At 40.7% G+C, this 20,672-nt stretch overlaps 1 protein-coding gene across 1 annotated transcript in view; it reads right to left on the bottom strand.

Annotated features, from left to right (window-relative positions):
• Positions 1–20,672, bottom strand: part of LOC124802643 (probable cytochrome P450 6a13) — a 69,345-nt gene that overhangs the window by 34,609 nt on the left and 14,064 nt on the right. The window contains exons 6-7 of the mRNA XM_047263546.1: positions 14,305–14,447; positions 2,127–2,339 (exon numbers count right to left, since the gene is read on the bottom strand). Of these exons, the coding sequence (XP_047119502.1) occupies positions 2,127–2,339; positions 14,305–14,447 (356 nt within the window). The remainder of the gene's footprint in view (positions 1–2,126; positions 2,340–14,304; positions 14,448–20,672) is intronic.

The following is a 20,672-nucleotide window of genomic DNA, read 5'->3' as shown; positions in this document are numbered from 1 at the left end:
AAACATTCCATAAAATGTAAAATAAAGAATAAAAGAGAAACAAAAGAGCAGAAACATTTTATAGTAACTCATCAAATAGACCACAAAAATATTTTTCATGTGAAGTGTAATTGCTTGTTGAGTATGGACGACAGTTTATTTTTGTAGTGAACACAAATTTCTGTTTCTTCTAATGTGTTAAGTACACTTTGTGATCAAAACTATCCGAACACCCCCAAAAACATACGTTTTTTATATTAGGTACATCGTGCTACCACCTACTGCCAGGAACTCCATATAAGCGACCTCAGTAGTCATTAGACATCATGAAAGAGCAGAATGGGGCGCTCCGCACAACTCAGGGACTTCGAACGTGGTCAGGTGATTGGGTGTCACTTATGCCATACGTCTGTACGCGAGATTTCCACACTCCTAAACATCCCTAGGCCCACTGTTTCCGGTGTGATGGTGAAGTGGAGACGTTATGGGACACGTACAGCACAAAACTGTACAGGCCGACCTCGTGTGTTGACTGACACAGACCGTCGACAGTTGAAGATGGTCGTAATGTGTAATAGGCAGACATCTATCCAGACCATCACACAGGAATTCCAAACTGCATCAGGACCCACTGCAAGTACTATGACAGTTAGGCGGTAGGTGGAATTTCTTGGTCGAGCAGCTGATCATGAATCACACATCACGCCAGTAAATGCCAACGATACCTCGCTTGGTGCAATGAACGTAAACATCGAACGATTGAACAGTGGAAAAACGTTGTGTGGAGTGATGAATCACAGTATACAATGTGGCGATCCGATGGTAGGGTGTGCGTATGGCGAATGCCCGGTGAACATCATCTGCCAGTGTGTGTATTGCCTAAAATTCGGAGGCAGTGGTGTTATGGTGTGGTCGTGTTTTTCATGGAGGAGGCTTGCACCCCTTGTTGTTTTGCCTGGCACTATCACAGCACAGGCCTAAATGGTTCAAAAGGCTCTGAGCACTATAGGACTTTACAGCTGAGGTCATCAGTCCCCTAGAACTTAGAACTACTTAAACCTAACTAACCTAAGGACATCACACACATCCATGCCCGAGGCAGGATCCGAACCTGCGACCGTAGCGGTCACGCGTTTCCAGACTGAAGCGCTTAGAACTGCTCGGTCACATCGGCCGGCCAGCACAGGCCTACATTGATGCTTTAAGCACCTTCTTGCTTCACTCGGTTGAAGAGTAATTTCCGGATGGCGACTACATCTTCTACATGTACATCTACATCTACATCTACATTTATACTCCGTAATCCATCTAACGGTGTGTGACGGAGGGAACTTTACGTGCCACTGTCATTACCTCCCTTTCCTGTTCCAGTCGTGTATGGTTCGCGGGAAGAACGACTGCTGGAAAGCCTCCGTGCGCACTCGAATCTCTCTGATTTTACATTCGTGATCTCCTCGAGAGGTATAAGTAGGGGGAAGCAATATATGCGATACCTCATCCAGAAACGCACCCTTCCAACACGATTGAGCACCTGTTCATAAGGCACGGCCTGTGATGGAGTGGTTACACGACAATGACATTCCTGTAATGGACTGGACTGCACTGATTCCTGACCTGAATCCTATAGACCACCTTTGGGATGTTTTGGAACGCCGACTTCGTGCCAGGCATCACCTATCGACATCGATAACTCTCCTCAGTGCAGCACTCCATGAAGAATGGGCTGCAATTCCCGAAGAAACCTTCCTGCACCTGATTGAACGTATGCTTGCGAGAGTGGAAGCTGTCATCAAGACTAAGGGTGAGCTAACACCATATTAAATTCCAGAATTACCGGTGGAGGGCGCCGCGAACTTGTAAGTCATTTTCAGCCAGGTGTCCCGGACTTTTGATCACATAGCGTAAATGTCCTTTAGGTGCAGTGTGAGGAATCTTTAAATTATTCGTTATATGTCCTTCCGAGTGATCATGATGTGTCAGGTGTTGGCCAAATATTGATTTATTACGAGATGCATCCAAAGTGTTCCTTATAAGAGCAAAGTGATGTTTTTGTGTCCATTTTTAAAGTAATTCCGCATTACATAGGATGCTTCCGATCAGACAGTGCTTGCAGCTGCCAACCGGAACAGTACTGAAGCGATCCTCACCAGAGACGACGCGGTCGAGTAGCTCCATCTCCTGCAGCTTCTCGTACGTGAGCTCCGCCCCAGTGGCTGCCACCACCTCCTCCCGCAGCTGCTCCTGCACGTCCGCGTTGTGCGCCAGCTCGAACAGCGTGAAGGCGAGGGCAGTCGCGCACGGGTCGCACCCCTCCGTGAAGAACATCGTCCCGTGCGCTGCGATGTCTTCTAAGGAGTAACCTGCAAGCTCCACCCGGGATTAAATGGGTAATTGTTTCTGCATATCAGTTCAGGTGTCTACTGGTTGTGTACGTCGTGCCAAAGACAACGACATGGAGCTCTGTACACTTAATGCTACTATTATTTTACATCATAGTGAGGGATGGAACAAGAGGAAGCTTGGTGACTCATCACATCTGTGACTTTGTAACTGATTTACTTCGTTGAGTAGCGATGTTCTACATCTACATTTATACTCCGCAAGCCACCCAACGGTGTGTGGCGGAGGGCACTTTATGTGCCACTGTCATTACCTCCCTTTCCTGTCCCAGTCGCTTATGGTTCGCGGGAAGAACGACTACTGGAAAGCCTCCGTGCGCGCTCGAATCTCTCTAATTTTACATTCGTGATCTCCTCGGGAGGTATAAGTAGGGGAAAGCAATATATTCGATACCTCATCCAGAAACGCACCCTCTCGAAACCTGGACACCAAGCTACACCGCGATGCAGAGCGCCTCTCTTGCAGAATCTGCCACTTGAGTTTGCTAAACATCTCCGTAACGCTATCACGCTTACCAAATAACCCACGCCGCTCTTCTTTGGATCTTTTCTATCTCCTCTGTCAACCCGACCTGATACGGATCCCACTCTGATGAGCAATACTCAAGTATAGGTCAAACGAGTGTTTTGTAAGCCACCTCCTTTCTTGATGGACTACATTTCCTAAGGACTCTCCCAATGAATCTCAACCTGTCACCCGCCTTACCAACAATTAACTTTATATGATCATTCCACTTCAAATTGTTCCGCACGCATACTCCCAGATATTTTACAGAATTAACTGCTACCAGTGTTTCTTCCGCTATCATGTAATCATACAATAAAGGATCCTTCTTTTTATGTATTCGCAATACATTACATTTGTTATGTTAAGGGTCAGTTGCCACTCCCTGCACCAAGTGCCTATCCGATGCAGATCTTCCTGCATTTCGCTACAATTTTCTAATGCTGCAACTTCTCTGTATACTACAGTGTCATCCGCAAAAAGCCGCATGGAACTTCCGACACTATCTTCTAGGTCATTTACATATATTGTGAAAAGCAATGGTCCCATAACACTCCCCTGTGGCACGCCAGAGGCTACTTTAACGTCTGTAGGCGTCCCTCCATTGAGAACAACATTCTGTGTTCTGTTTGCTAAAAACTCTTCAATCCAGCCACACAGCTGGTCTGATATTCCGTAGGCTCTTACTTTGTTTATCAGGCGAAAGTGCGGAACTGTATCGAACGCCTTCCAGTGGCGGTTGTTGTATAAGAGCTCAAGACCGCATGAACAGTCTAACTTTTGACACTTTTCGGATTTAATTATTATTTTTCTTTGAATGCTGTTAAACATAATGTAGATGTAGTAATCTGAAATACACAGCACTAAATCTGCCACACTATGCTCCTGTAGACCCGGTGAAACTTGACATCAGGGGCACGAGTGCACCTTCAGTTGTGCACGTTTTAAGGGGTTTTGCACTTGCACAACTGGCATGATGTAACTGCCTTATGGGCCAAATACATGCGGATTTGATAAACAGCTGGCCTTTACTACTCAATTACAAGTTTACATCAGTGCCATGAGGTGGTAGCACACTGCAGCAGACTTTTATCCCCCTTTGCTCGACGTACGATGTGCAACAATAAAGTAATGAGACTGATTTTCTTTGGAAGATGTGACAACCCTGCAGACTTGCGTAGGCACAATATCTTTGGCCTTGGTCTATAAGATGCTTCTAGTCCAAGCAGCACGTTGATGCAACTGCTCAGTCATGAGTTGTGCTGTAATAAGTTAAGATGTGTTTGTGTCTCTCGTCACGGAAATGGAACTGCATAATATTGCGCAACGGTATGCCATTTCTTTTTGTGTTAAATTGGGTAAAAACGCGACGACAACTTACGGTAAGCATCAGAAGGCTTTTGGAGAGGAGGTTATGTCAAGAGCTCAAGTTTTTCATTGGCATAAAATGTTTAGTGAAGGGTGGACACCCATCAACCTCACAGGCGGATGTCAAATTGGCCAGGGTGTGTGAACTCATACGATTTGTTCGAAGATTATCCATGAAAATGATTGCAGAAGAACTGAACATTAATCGAGAAACAGTTTGTCTAATAATAACTGAAGATTTGTGCAAAAATGGTCCATAAACATCTCACACCACAACAGCGAGAAACACGGAAAAATGTGGCAGCCGATATGTTAGAGCAAACGGAAATCAATCCAGAATTGTTGAGCCGCATTATCACTGGTGATGAAAGTTGGTTTTCTCAGTACAATCCAAGGACAAAACGCCAAAGTTCGCAATGGTGCTCAAATTGATCACCCAGACCAAAAAAAGCTCGCATGTCAAAGTCAAAAGTGAAATTTATGCTTGTATGCTTCTTTGATTCCAAGGGAATTGTTCATAAAGACTAGGTGCCTCCTGGACAAACATTTAACCAATATTACTACAAAGAAATTTTAGGAAGACTTCGTAAAAGAGTTCTTCGTACCCATGCCAACATTGCTGAGAATTGGATTTTGCATCACGATAATGGGCCATCCCATACTGCTTTGTCAGTACAGCTATTTTTAACCTCAAAACAAATTTCAGTACTACCACAGCCACCTTATTCACCAGATATCGCTCCGTGCGCCATTTTTCTATTTCCAAGAGTCAAAACGGCGGTCACGGGACACCATTTTCAAACAACACAAGATGTCCAAAAAGCTGTGACGAGGGTCTTGGAGGATATTACAGAAGATGAGTTCCAGAAATGTTACCATCAGTGGCAGAAGCGCTGGAAAAAGTGTGTGCAATCAGAAGGGAACTACTTTGAAGGAGACAACACTAAACTTGACTAAAACTGTAAGCAACATTTTTTTCGCATCAGTCTCATTACTTTATTGTAGCACCTCGTAAATCCCGGTAGGCAGCAGCACATTCCTCAGATATGACAATTCACTCTCTATGTAGTAAAATTAGATCAGACATCAATATACGTTATAGTTATACTGTCAGAAAAACCTATTTTGTGGTATTCTGAACGAGATACAGAAAATTAAGCTATGGATTTTGCCATATAGTAAACCATTTTATGTGCTGAGATTAAACCACATCATCGCCGATTGTGAGACAGTAGGATTTATTCATGTTTCTGACATCTGTTGATCTTATGGTGAGTCACGCTTATCTGTACTGTAGACCCACATTATACATATGTATGAACATTCGCGCAAAACTCTCATTGGTTTCTCCGATGTTCACTCAAATGTGGGGTCGAAGGCGGTGTACTTTTGGCCCTTGTGGCTCTCAGCGCCTCATTCGTAGTCAATGCCATGTTGGTAGACAGTACGGTACTACTTGAATTTAATCATTTCCGCATACGGCTATTTGGGTTCGGAGTTGGTTGTTTACTGTGGAGGAATCGGCTTTCCCATGCAGTTTCAACATGAACTCTGTTGAATCTGTTTTAAGTGCTAACAGAAAAGGAAATTACCAGGAATAATTAGCCGCAAAGAAACTAGGGCCTCCCAGACCAGATCCGTTGTCTGAGAAAGTGACGAAATCAAATAAGCATGACAACAAAGCGAAAAGTCGACAATGAAGTGTATAATAAGCATAAGTAGTCTTGTGGGTGCAACGCAAAACTGTCTGATTTTCACCCCAGACGTCAATTCCGTTAATTCGTTAACTAATGCACGTATTAGGAACCTTGGACATTTTTCTAAAAACACAAAAAAAGCACAAAAACTCCCACTTACACAAAAATGCGAGACAGAGAGTAATGAAAGCTTAAATATTATTTCGTTCTTGCCATCAACTATACTTAATTAAGTACAAGATAACAAAATTCTACAGAAACAATTTTTTCAGACAAGTTATGCATATTATCATTACTATTATTATTATTATTGTTAATGACAGCGGTTGAAATCGCAGAAATAGAGGATCTAGAATTAGCCACAGATTAAAGTTAAAAGCATAAATAACATTCCTCCATAACGTTTAAGATCTTTGGTGAAAGTATCCACCATACAACTATTTATGTCGGTTTGTACAATTTGTGAGTCTGGAGAGGCACCATCAGACTTCTGAAAAATATCAACCTCTCTGTCCCAGAGATAGCAGGAGCAGCTAAGTACAGGAACATCACACAATCTGTTTAACAGCTCATGCATCAAAGCTGCTGAGAAGAATAATGTACAGAAATATGTGTACAGGGGGATGTGTTAGATGGTGATCTCTTGGTTTTATGAAAGGTAAAGGCAGCAGAGAAGCAGTTCTGATGTTGCACAACAGTAAGTAGGTTGAAAGCGTGTTCATAGGATTTGTCTACCTAGAAAAAGTGCTTGACAATGTAAAATCATGCAAAATGAACTGAAGCATTTAAGATTTGGTGCTCTAGAATGATGAAAATTAGGTGGACTGATAACATTTGGAATGAGGATGTTCTCCATAGAAATGGTGAAGAAAGATACATACGGAAAACACTGACAAGAAGAAGGGGAAATCTTCCATGGTACATGAGGGAGTTGTAGAGGGAAAAAACTGCAAGAGAAGACAGAAATTTGGAGTACATCCAGAAAATGATTGTTGGCATTGTGTGCAAGTATTACTCTGAGGTGAAGAGATTGGCACAGAGAGGAATTTGCAGCAGGCTACATCAAACCACTCAGAAGACTGATGACAAAAAAAATCATGTGATCTCGAATTTAGTTGTCCACAAGAACAGTATTATTTGCTGAAGACACAACTGTTATAAAAAAATTTGAAAAGATAGGTTCTTCAAAAAAAACTGCCACAGAAACCAACTTAGTGGCTGTTCTCAGCAAACCATCTGTTTATAAACAACAATAAAACAGTAGCCCTAAATTTTCACACTGCACATATTATAAATATTCATTATCCAAGTGGTATGTAGAGTGCAATATACTTGGATCAACAGTTCTGTGGTAAAAGGAATAAGATCCTGAAACTCTGCTTAAATTAACAGCCAGCTCTGAGTAAATATTATACATTTTCATTCACATCCAAAATATGGAATCATATTCTGAGGTAACTCTCCTGCATATCAGGGTACTTTCAGAATACAAAATTTCAGAATACAAGAGTGCTGAAAGGACTACTAGACACCCATTCAGGGTATTTTCTAAAAAATTAAACATTCCACCATTGTCTGGCTTGTACATCTTCAAAACATTATTGTGCATTGAGGAATATGAAATTAGTAAGGAAACATGAAAAAAATGTCGACTTTCACAATAACTGCATAAAACAGCCAGATAACATACTTGTGACACCTATAAGCTATAACAGATGACAAAAAAAGGACACATAATTTGGAATAAAACTGTACAACAAGCTTCCATGTACTATAAAATTCATCAATTATGAAAAATGATAGAGAGATAAGGAAGCATATTTCTGCAGCGTCACTCCATCTACTCAATATAGTGATATTTGATAACATACAGTACACATATAAATATTAATTCACAAATCATAATTTAAATGTGCAATTAATGCATACCTTGTGATTGCATAGATGAATCTATTCAACCAAACACTGGAAAATTTTGGATGTTATAACACCAATATGAAAAGATTAGATGCCACTCACCACATGGTGGAGGCATTGAGTGGCACACAGGTACATTTCATGAGCACTTCTAGATGTTATTTAACTGTCAGACTAAGTCCCTGGTCAAACATAGACAAAACACACACATATTCACACATGCATGACTCACACACAAATGGCCACTGATGTCTCTGCACACTTAAGTCATGACTGCGAAATTGAGTAGGTGGGATAGCAAGGTAGGGCAGGGGAAGATGCTGGTGTTGCCTGTGGGAGCATGCAGGGATATGGCAGGAACTAGATAGTGGACTGCTAGGTGTAGCATTGGTGGGCTGTGCCAGAGTAGAGAAGGAGAAGAGGAGAGCAGAGAAGTAATGAAGGGGAAAGGACCACACAGATATCTGGTGGGATAGAAGTGGAATGTGTAACAGATCATATTAAAGGCTTTACTTTACTGAAGTATGCGATACCCTCCAAATTCAACCAGTTTAACGAGTATTTATGATTATAGAAAAGTTATTGTGTATGTTAACAATTATTGCATAACATGTCTCCATAAACGGTCAACCCATTAAATTATACTGAATAACTGACCCTCACAAAAGTTAATACCACTTGATCACTGATACAGCAAATGTCATCATGTAAAAACACTAAGTTCATCTTTAATAATTAATATGAAGTACGAAAAATAGTGGCCAACTTAGGTATTTTGGATCTCCTTAAATAAAAATCACCCAGTGAAACTTATTTGTTCACTAGGAGTGTTTTCACTCAGTATTCCTATTTTAGACGAAAACCAGTGTAGTTCTTAATAATTCATGTTATTTACTTATTTATGCAAATTAGAGAAGTCAATTGACAAACTTCTAAAAAACGGACTTTTTGTAACAAAGAATTATTCTGTCAAGTCAACAAATCTGTCTGTCATTTTAATAACATGTTAAATTATGTCACTCGATGCAAATTAATAACTTTTCTGCACAAATTATGATAACAGATGTACATGTGACTTATGAACTATATCTCTTTTTAGTATTTCTTTGACAATGTTATAAATACAAGCAGCAAGAAGGGTCAGGGGCGCAGTCGGAATGTCACTTTGGTAAAGTGTGTTTGTGTGTTATTGTTTGAGGTGGATAAACAATGCAAAGAACATGTAAAGGAAGTACTACTTTGTGTTGTGTCATGGTCTTTGGTGGACAGTGGAATTAAGATGGCCACCAGAGTAATAAATATTTGAAGTTTACATATTTGTTGGTTTCGCTCGTTCTTTATCATCAAAAGCTCATAAAAAACATGGGACCTAATGTTTTTAACCCGAGACAACCAGATTTAGAGCCAGCATCAGCATCGAGACACAGCAATGATCCAGCAAGCAGCAGCGATTACCACAATGCATTTTAATGGCGCCAACCTAACATCAAGTGCTAACAAGCTCTGTAAATGGGAGTGAAATAGTGTGATTATAGCAATTAGCAATATCTACGACTAGGCGACCATTACAAATGGAATCCAAGCAGTTGGAGGACAGGGCCTAATGAAGCCTGAGGCTGGGGAGTGTTTACAGGAACAAAGGTAATGCTGCAAGAGTAATTCCCACCTGAGTAATTCATAAAAGCTAGTGTTGGTGGGATGATTCAGATGGCACAGGCTGTAAAGCAGTCTTGAAGTCAAGCACATCATTTTTGCACTATTCTTAGCAATGACATGATACAGCTGTCACTCAGACACAGTTTGGTTGAGGTCAATCATGTACACAGACAGCTTGTTAGTGGTCATACACAGTATGTTGCATAGTGATTGTAACCAAGTTGGTAGATAACGTGGCTGCTTTCACAGGTGACCCTGCCCTTGATGGAGTAGAAAATGCTTGTGCCAGGGCTGGTAATGGGAGGGTGTATGGAACAGGACTTACATCTAGATCTATTCCAGCAGTATTAGCCATGGTACAAGGGGTTGGGAGCAGAAGGGGAACAGGGATGGACAAGGATATTGCACAGGTTGGATGTGCTGTGGAGAGGATATTTCTTATTCCGTGCCATGACAACAGGTAGTCTAAGTGCTTATGGAGAATGTGATTCAGTTGGTCCAGTCTTGGGTAGTAATCGGTGATAAAGGCGGCACTTCTTTGAGGCTGCTCAGATGATATATGATAGTTGATAGGTGACTGGAAAGACAAGATGCAGGAAATCTGTTGCTAGACAAGGTGAGGAGAGTGAGGAATGCCCAGTGAGACTGGGCATATTTGGAGAAGTACTGATTGTCACTACAGATGCAACAACATTGTGTGTTTAGGCTGTACTGAAAGGATTGTTGGTGTGGAACGGGTGGTAGCTGTCAAAGTAGAGGCACTGTTAGATAGACTTGACATGAATGGGAGTACTGATGTAGTCATCCCTGAGGTAGGGTCAACATCAAAGAAGGTGGCTTGTTGGGCTGAGGACAATCAGGTGATACAAATGGGGAGATGGAGCTGACATTCTGGATGTGGATAGGATGTTCTCACCCTCAATCCACATGCTGAAGATGTCATTAATGAATTTGGAGGAGTTTGGGATTCTGGATGGCTAGGAAGGATTCATCTAGATGGCCCATATATAGGTTGTCACAGGATGGTGTGGTGTGGATGCCCACTGCTTTACCACAGAGTTTTTGTAGGTGAAGTCTTCAAATGAGAAATAATATTTTGGATAAGAATATAGTTGGTCATGGTGAACAGAAAGGAGGTTATATGCTTAGAGTCAGTCAAGTATTGGAAAATTTTATGTTCAGTAGCAACAGTGCCATGGACATTAGGGATGTTGGTGCAGAGGGCAATGGCATTGATAGTGAAGTGCAGTGGCTAGGGGGTAAATGACCAGGAACTGTGAAGAATTGGTAGAGGATGTAGGCAGGTCATTGTCCTCTTAACTGCCTCTATCCTCTTCCCTGCTTCTACTTCAGCCTACACACACCTTCTGCCTGGTAGCACACCTGCATAGTCCTTTCCTCTTCTCTACTTCTGTCTTCTCCTCTGTGTCCCCTCCCCCTTTAAGCACAACGTCTCAATCCTGCTAGCCTCCTATCCTATTCCCACCACATCTCTACATGCTCCCACAGGCAGCACTAGCCTCTTCCCCCATCCCTATCTGGCTACCTCTCACCATTCCCACATCATGCCTCTTCTGTACTGTCACTACCTGCCCCGACTGAAAATGCCACTCACCTCAAATGCAGTCACAGTCAGGCCCTAATGCTATGATATGACAGTGGCCATGTATGTATTAGTTATGCATGTGTGAAAATTTGTGTGTTTTGTCTATATCTGACAAAGGATATAATCTATTTTAATTAGATAGACAAAAAGTCTCCTCACCAAGTGGTGGCAGAACACAAACACAAAAGGAGGTTGTAATTGGGCAAGCTTTCAGAGTCAGTGGCTCCTTCTTCAGGCAGAAGGGTTGAAAGGGAAGGAAGAGGGGTGAAGGAAAAGAACTGGAGAGGTCTAGGAAAAGGAGCAGATTTTGTGAAAGTCGCCCAGAACTGTGGGTCAGGACAGATTTACCACACGGGATGAGAAGGAAAGACTGATTAGGATATAGTCTGCCAGCTAAACAATGTCTAGCAGTTTTTATTCAATGTGCCTCTCTGTCAGCCATTGTCTCCTCTATGTGGTGAGAAGCAAACTATCCTTTTAATATTTTTGTTGAATCTCTTAAATTATATTCTGTAAAACAGAGTGTGCAAATGTAAGTAAGAACAATAAAATTTTAGGTTTTAGGCAGTCAGTATCACAGAATACATTGTACAGTACATAATGCATTGTACAGATAATAAATAAAACAAATAGCTACATATGAAAATTTGTCATATTGGTATTGACTGTGGCATTACAAATGTCTTTGATGATGTGAATCATTAGCTCAACTTAGGAATTTAAAATGTTGTGAGATTAACACAGCTCTCTTACTTGTATGGAGTCTTACCATTATAACAGAAAGCAGGGAGAAAGTGAAAATTCATTCTGGAAAATAATTTTGATTTAACACTGTGTTTCTGCCTTATATTATTGTGGGATAGTCAGGTACCAGTGAGTAAGAAAGCAGTTCTTTTATAAACATTCTGCTGTGATTAAAAATGCTGGTTACAGCTTACTGCTTTAGTATTAGCTACTTATACAAAATTAGTTGCCAATATCATCGAATAACTTCTGGAATGAAAATTATAGCTCCAAAAACTGTCATTAAACCATAGGAGAGTTAAGTAATGAGCAACATATCAAGCACATGACTTAGTGAACCTGGTCAGTTTTTGCATTCACTGAAATTAATGCATGCTCTTTAACATCAAATGTTCTCCTCTATCTTCTTTTTCTAGACTGATTGACTCTTTGAATTGATAGCATGAAAACCACTAGTAAGTATACTTTCTGGCATGAGAGTGTAAATATTTCTAGGATCCCTTCCAATGTCATACACAGCATTAGGAATATGTTGTTGTTGTTGTGGTCTTCAGTCCTGAGACTGGTCTGATGCAGCTCTCCATGTTACTCTATCCTGTGCAAGCCTCTTCATCTCCCAGTACCTACTGCAGCCTACATCCTTTTGAATCTGCTTAGTGTATTCATCTCTTGGTCTCCCTCTACAATTTTTACCCTCCACGCTGCCCTCCAATACTAAATTGATGATCCCTTGATGCCTCAGAACATGTCCTACCAACCGATCCCTTCTTCTTGTCAAGTTGTGCCACAAACTCCTCTTCTCCCCTATTCTATTCAATACCTCCTCATTAGTTATGTGGTCTACCCATCTAATCTTCAGCATTCTTCTGTAGCACCACATTTTGAAAGCTTCTATTCTCTTCTTGTCTAAACTATTTATCGTCCATGTTTCACTTCCATACATGGCTACACTCCATACAAATACTTTCAGAAATGACTTCCTGACACTTAAATCAATACTCGATGTTAACAAATTTCTCATCTTCAGAAGTGCTTTCCTTGCCATTGCCAGTCTACATTTTATATCCTCTCTACTTTGACCATCATCAGTTATTTTGCTCCCCAAATAGCAAAACTCCTTTACTACTTTAAGTGTCTCATTTCCTAATCTAATTCCCTCAGCATCACCCGACTTAATTCGACTACATTCCATTACCCTCATTTTGCTTTTGTTGATGTTCATCTTATACCCATCTTTCAAGACACTGTCCATTCCATTCAACTGCTCTTCCAAGTCCTTTGCTGTCTCTGACAGAATTATAACGTCATCGGCGAACCTCAAGGTTTTTATTTCTTCTCCATGGATTTTAATACCTACTCCAAACTTTTCTTTCGTTTCCTTTAATGCTTGCTCAATATACAGATTGAATAGCAACAGGGAGAGGCTACAAACCTGTCTCACTCCCTCCCCAACCACTGCTTCCCTTTCATGTCCCTTGACTCTTATAACTGCCATCTGGTTTCTGTACAAATTGTAAATACCCTTTCGCTCCCTGTATTTTACCCCTGCCATCTTTAGAATTTGAAAGAGAGTATTCCAGTCAACATTGTCAAAAGCTTTCTCTAAGTCTACAAATGCTAGAAATGTAGGTTTGCCTTTCCTTAATCTTTCTTCTAAGATAAGTCATAGGGTCAGTATTGCCTCACGTGTTCCGACATTTCTACGGAATCCAAACTGATCTTCCCCGAGGTCAGCTTCTATCAGTTTTTCCATTCGTCTGTAAAGAATTTGCTTTAGTACTTTGCAGCTGTGACTTATTAAACTGATAGTTTGGTAAATTTCACATCTGTCAACACCTGCTTTCTTTGGGATTGGAATTATTATATTATTCTTGAAGTCTGAGGGAATTTTGCCTTTCTCATACATCTTGCTCACCAGATGGTAGAGTTTTGTCAGGACTGGCTCTCCCAAGGCTGTCAGTAGTTCTAATGGAATGTTGTCTACTCCCAGGGCCTTGTTTCGACTTAGGTCTTTCAGTGCTCTGTCAAACTCTTCATGCAGTATCATATCTCCTATTTCATCTTCATCTACTTCCTCTTCCATTTCCATAATATTGTCCTCAAGATCATCGCCCCTGTATAGACCCTGTATATACTCCTTCCACCTTTCTGCTTTCCCTTCTTTGCTTAGAACTGAGTTTCCATCTGAGCTCTTGATATTCATACAAGTGGTTCTCTTTTCTCCAAAGGTCATTAGGAATATACAGGTAGCAAATCAATAAAACAGTCTAAGAGCTGACTTTTTTACAGAAAAAAAAACTATTCGACAGTTCTGAAAATGCTAGAAGCAGAAACAATTCTAAATTGGATCATTCATTTTCATAGAAGCACACAAGAACATCAGCATCCACGAAGAAAAAAATTCTAAAAGAGGACAATGAAACACTAACAGACCTGTGTTCTCATCTGAGTCTGTTTTATGTATCTGCATCATCGTTTGCATGAAATCCATCCTCTTGAAATTGTTCTCATCCCGATAGGAAACAACATGTTTCACTGCTCTATAAAAGAAGTCTGACACTTCTGCATCAACTATCCTGTGGGCAAAATCATTGATAGAGGTTCAATGATAAATATGTCAGAACATTAAGGAAATTGTTTCTGCACTGAATTTCTTATTATTATTATTATTATTATATACATCTGTGAATGTTGCACATATATCACCAGAGGTGTAGGTGAATAATAAATAGTTCAAACAATGGAAAAGCCAGGTTGGCATGACAAAAATAAAAAGGAAAGGATAGATTGCTACTCACTGTAAAGATGACACATTGACTTGCAGACAGGCACAATGAAAGGATGGTTACACATTTAGCTTTTGACCAAAGCCTTCTTCAATAAAGAAAACACACACACCTTCATTCACACAAGCAAGCATGCCTCACACACACATGACCACCATCTCTGGCAGCTCAGACTGGAGCTCCTGGAGATGGCAGCCGTGTACGCATGAAGTGTCCTTGTTTGTGTGAATGAATGTTTGTGTGTTTTCTTTACTGCAGAAGGTTTTTGTCGAAAATTAAATGTGTAACAGTCCTTTCATTGAGCCTGTCTGCAACTCAATGTGTCATCTTTACAGTGAGTAGCAATCTATCCTTTCCCTTATTGTGAAAAGAGTAGCTGCCACTCACCATATAGCGGAGATGCTGAGTCACAGATAGGCACAACAAGAAGACTGTTACAAATATAGCTTTCAGCCAATAAGACCTTTGTCAAAATTAGATGACAGATACACACATATGCACTCATGCAAATGCAACTCACACACACATAACTGCAGTCTCAGGCAACTGAGGCCACACCCAGTTGCCTCAGTTGCCTGAGACTGCAGTCATGTGTGTGTGAATAGCATTTGCATGAGTGTGTATGTGTGTGTTTGTCATCTAATTCTGACAGAGGCCTTACTGCCCGATAGCTACATTTGTGACAGTCTTTTTGATGGGCCTATCTGCGACTCACCATCTCTGCTAAATGGTGAGTGGCAGCTTTTATTTTCACAATATTGTTACATTCCATCCTGGTTTTTCCATTGTTTGATGTTCTTTCCCTTTTATTGTTAATAAATAATTCAGTGTGTTTCAACATCTGGAAACAGTCTCTGTAAACATGAAAAAGTGTTTAATGTTTTATTATTTTGTTACTGCTCATTTATCACAGATACAGTGTGTTTTTCATTTTGAAATGAAATATGGCTACAGTAAGTGGCCTCATTAGCAGTCATGTCATAAAAAATCAAACACAGAGGTTTCACCTTAATTCTAAACATGACCAACAGTGGCTCAAGGGCTGCCACTGCTGTTACTGTATCATGTACAGGGGAGAAATCATAAACTATGGTATGTCTGCACTGTGCACGGTGTTGTTGCATTCATGCTCAGCACTCTGATTATTAAACAAATAACAAAGTTAGCCATCATTGGCTGGAATGTGGTAAAGGAATTGGACAAATGGCTATGTGAGCTTCTCCAGTATTCCAAGATTACTTTAGGAAATAGCGCTCTTCATACATCCTACAATAAGTTTATTCAGTGGGATAAATTTGGAGGAGTTTGCAGGTCAGATAATGCCTATTCCATTAAATGTGGAAAAGTCCACGGTATTAAACAAGAAAGTAAAATTACTAGGTTACAGGGAGGGTGGGCTTCATCTTACATGAACTACGGTGAATCTGATGAAGTGTAAAATGCTTGCACTGTGCAATTGACTGTTCCATATGTGTACCAGCCAGGGTTGATTATTACTTACACTAAATAATTCCAGGGATATCTTTGCTGGATATGGCATGCCAGATTGTCAGTTTTGAGGAATGGTGTGGTCACACTTGATAAATTGAGTTTCAACTGTGAACCACATGCTGCCTACATCAAATCCATCACTACCAGTCATGGTATTTTCCTTGTTGCACAGCACAAATGGATATGGCATGGACATACCACAAGGTGTGAGGTGTTCTGCAAATGTGTATATAATGTATAATGAACTCTTTTAACTGAGTCTGACTTTCCACTTTTTAAATAGACATTGTTGGATCATATTGAACTGCCACACCAACAGATGACAATTTCCACCTGTCGATATTTTTGGCTTATCTGGCTTTGTCTAAATCTTTACATCATTCTAGTGTTGCTCAGTCACTCACTACCGCACTTTATCTCTGAAATTTTTTTCAGTTACATGGATCGAATTTATTACTCAATGGGCTGCCTTAATCATGCCATTGTAAGCACTACACAGGGATGATATTGCTTCATCATTTCCACTTCAGTAGCTGGTAAATATTTCTACAAAACCAGTCTTTCCATTTCCAGAAACTGCACTTAGAAGTATTTGTTAATCTTGTCAACATAACTGTGCTTGGTAGAATTTATCTATTTTAATATATCAATAAAGTGAAGGGTTCAGCATAGGGAAGTGCTAACCCTCAATTAACTTATGACAGATCTGATCACCTCATCTATAGTATACTTGAATGCACCACATGCTGATAAGAAGTAATTCCACATGTACTGATAGATAGAACTGTCTTCTGCATAAAACTGTTTTATCTTATTGCATTTTAATTTTTTTCTTTGTATTTATTCCAACACGTAACATGCAACAACTCAAAATTCACTCCTGTGGATTAGTATTTTCCTTCAACAACCCATTCAGTTATCAGTTTCCTTGCAGATTGATATGGAAATTAATTTTTTATACTTATGTGGTAATTTATCTTGTATATTAATATATATATACAGTGTGTAAATATATGTATAGACAAACAAGAAATGGAACATCTACTTACCAGTCACTAAAGGAGGAACAACTGGTGTAGAGCTGAAATACATAAAAATATAGATAAAGTGCTTTCAGCTGTATGATAAATATGTATGTCTCTCAGCCCTGCAATTGCTGTTCTTACCTTGGCTCCACTTCTAATATTGTTAGTATTCTTTTTCCCCTTCCATATTGAATAGAAAAAGTACCACCATATGACTCTAGCAGTGTAAGCAACAAATATTTCAGTTCAGTAATGTAATGCATGAAAATATGTATCCACAGTTTTTTTTTTTTTTTTTAAAAAAAAAGTAGAGTACATCTATTTTCCAACTTCTGATGGCAGTCACATATTCCAGGTGGCCGGAGAATCAATTACAAAACTGAGTGTTGAGAGACATTTTCTATTTATGGTATTGAGAGGAACTGGTACTGAATGGATTACTGTTATGGATAATAAGAGAAGAAATATAGAAGATTCCATGGAAAGAGTAGAGGAACAACTGCTAATCTTCAGTATTGCACTGAGTGCAATGTTGCATACTGTGTTCTGAGTCTGCTTTTAATGAATATTCTTCATTAACAATTATAGAGGTGAATGGCAATCACATTCACAAAAAGTGCTGCAAATTAACTCTGATGTGAAACTTCTTGGCAGATTAAAACTGTGTGGTAGACCGAGACTCGAACTCGGGACCTTTGCCTTTCGCGGGCAAGTGCTCTACCAACTGAGCTACCCAAGCATGACTCACGACCAGTTCTCACAGCTTTAATTCTGCTAAAGTACCTCATCTCCTACCTTCCAAACTTCACAGAAGCTCTCCTGCGAACCATGCAGAACTGCTAAGCCATGTCTCCGCAATATCCTTTCTTCCACGAGTGCCACCTAACATCCCCAGTGCCCATGGACTTGCCGCTATTGAACATCACTTTTCACAACACCCCAGCAACTACAGACCTATAACCTCTTTTCTTATCACCATGACCAACTATATCATCACTCACAATTCCTCCTCCTTTGAGGGAGTCCCTTAAATTTTTGATACAGCAATGGGAATTTGCATGTCACCATCCTATGCCTAACCATCCAGAAACCCAAACCAATCACCTAGTCCACAATTATTAATGAAATTTTCATGATCTGAACTGAGGATCAAAACATGGTATCCCCATTCCTCCAGATCCTCAACATCTTCTCCTCCATTCACTTCACCTGGACCTCTTCAACCCAACAAACAACCTTTCTCGATATTGACCTCCACCTCAGGTATGGCAACACCGGTATCTCTGTCCACATCAAACCTGTCAGCCACCATTAATACCTCTAATTCAACAGCTGTCACCCTTCCCACACCAAGAAGTCTCTTCCATGCAACTTAGCCACCCATGGTTGTCACATCTGTAGTGACAAGCCATCTCTCTCCAAAAATGGTGAATTTATTCTCCACGCCTTGTCCAGAAACAGATCTCTTGTGCCTTGTCCCTCCAGTCACTTATCACCGCCACACAGTCACTGCACATCCACAAAGGAGCACCACTCTTGTGACTCTATGGCACTACCAACTGGAGCCACAGAATCACATTCTCCACCAGGGTTTCAACTACCCCTTGTCATGCCCTCAAATGAGAAAAATCCTATCCACTGTTATCCCCACCTCTTCCACAGTGGAATTCTAGTGCCCATCCAACTTACACAACATCCTTGTCTTCCCTGTTCCACCTCTGCTCCCAAACCATTGAAAATTTCATAATCATGTGGACAAACACATACCAATGGCACAGCTAATCATCAATTACATGCACAAAGTTGAGCTATTATGATGACACATAATACCTCAACTGACACCTTTCCACGTGGCTCACATTCCCACAACAAACCTAGCCACAAGACCTGCTCTAGACATCCACCCACTACCTCCTGCTCCAGTCCTGTCACAGGCCTCTCTTACCCCATCAAAGGCATGGCCACCTATGCAAACAACCATGCAATCTACAGTTTAGCTGCAAGTAGGATACTGCATTCTACATGGGCACTGCAACTACCAATGTGAGTGGTTGCCAACAAGCTGTGGCCAGGAGATAGCTGGACCAACCAATTGCTGAGCATGCCACACAACACAATTTGCTTGATTTCAATGGCTATTTCTTCACAGCCTTTGACATCTGTATCCTTCTCACCAACTCTAGCCTTTCTGAAATACACAAGTGGGTGCTCTTTTGGCAATATATTTCTTTGCCATATATTCCTTGGCCTCAACCTTCACCAATACCAGTCCACCATCTGGCTATCCCATTCCCTGCTCCCATTCATGCCTCCTACCCTGCCAGCACACCTCACTATCCCTTTCACGTTTCACATTTCTGTCCTCCTCCCTCTACTCACCCCCTACCCCCACCCCCCAGAGTAAAGTGCACAGTGTCCTGGTGTTGCATCCACCAGTCCACTGTCTGGTAACAACCATGTCCTGTTCATTCCCAGAGGCATCATTGACACCTTCCCCCACCCCTAATCTGCTACTCTCCTCCTCCTTGCCCCATACCTTTTCTGTACTACCACTAACCTCCCCAGCACAGATTGTTGCTCTCCTCAGACACAGCCAGATTTCAGCTTCAATGCTTTGAGATGACAGTAGTCATTTGTGTGCAAGTTGAGCTTGTGGGAATGTATGTGAGTTTTGTTGTCTACATTGGCTATTTGAATAATATTTGCAGTCTATTTCACTGTACTTGCTTGCGAGTCAGTGGCTCCTCTATATGATGAGCAACATCTATCCTTTCATTTTGTTGCTAAAATCTTTTAAAAAAGCTTATACATGAAGTTTAATTGTCAACTGTACAACATATTCTTTACATTGGTAAGGGTAGGTTTAGTAGCAGGAAGATTATGGTAATGAGAATATGAGAGTGTCTATAGATATGATATTCACTGTGAGGAACAAGGAATCAGTTGGACCTTATAGAAGACAATGAAAAAAGTGTACCATAGGTATCACATCACTGGTCCTGGTTTATAACGACATAGATGATTTTGATGGGAGCATAATAACCATTGACACAAAACATTTTGAACACACTGACACTCATTATGTACTTCTGTTCATTCCCAGAGGCATCACTGACACCTTCCCCCACCCCTAACCTGCACCTTCGGATAAGGCTTCTAAGTAATTATGTCTATTGACCATGGAAATCCTTCAATCTAGTCATTACTGCAGTTCATAATCATACTGTTGTAAACTTTGTCTACAGGGGTGACTATCAAGATCTTTCCAGGTTGCAGATTTCAAAATGTAGTATGGGCAAATTATTAGTGCCTCTGGAAATTTCTTAAGCAAAATAAGGTTAGAAATATCAGGTCATTAGGAATTATTGGTCAGATACTACAAGCTGGATAAAATTAGTTCCTGCTGTGACCCAGCCTACACTCACTGTATCCATCCTCCCTCTCATCCTCTGTACTCCCTCTCATTCTCTGCCAATCTGCCATTGGTTATCATCCTCCT

Source organism: Schistocerca piceifrons, chromosome 6, assembly GCF_021461385.2.
Source record: "Schistocerca piceifrons isolate TAMUIC-IGC-003096 chromosome 6, iqSchPice1.1, whole genome shotgun sequence".
NCBI classification, from domain to species: domain Eukaryota; kingdom Metazoa; phylum Arthropoda; class Insecta; order Orthoptera; family Acrididae; genus Schistocerca; species Schistocerca piceifrons.
The sequence above is the reverse complement of the archived record's forward strand: the minus strand, read 5'-3'. Positions and strand labels throughout refer to the sequence as shown.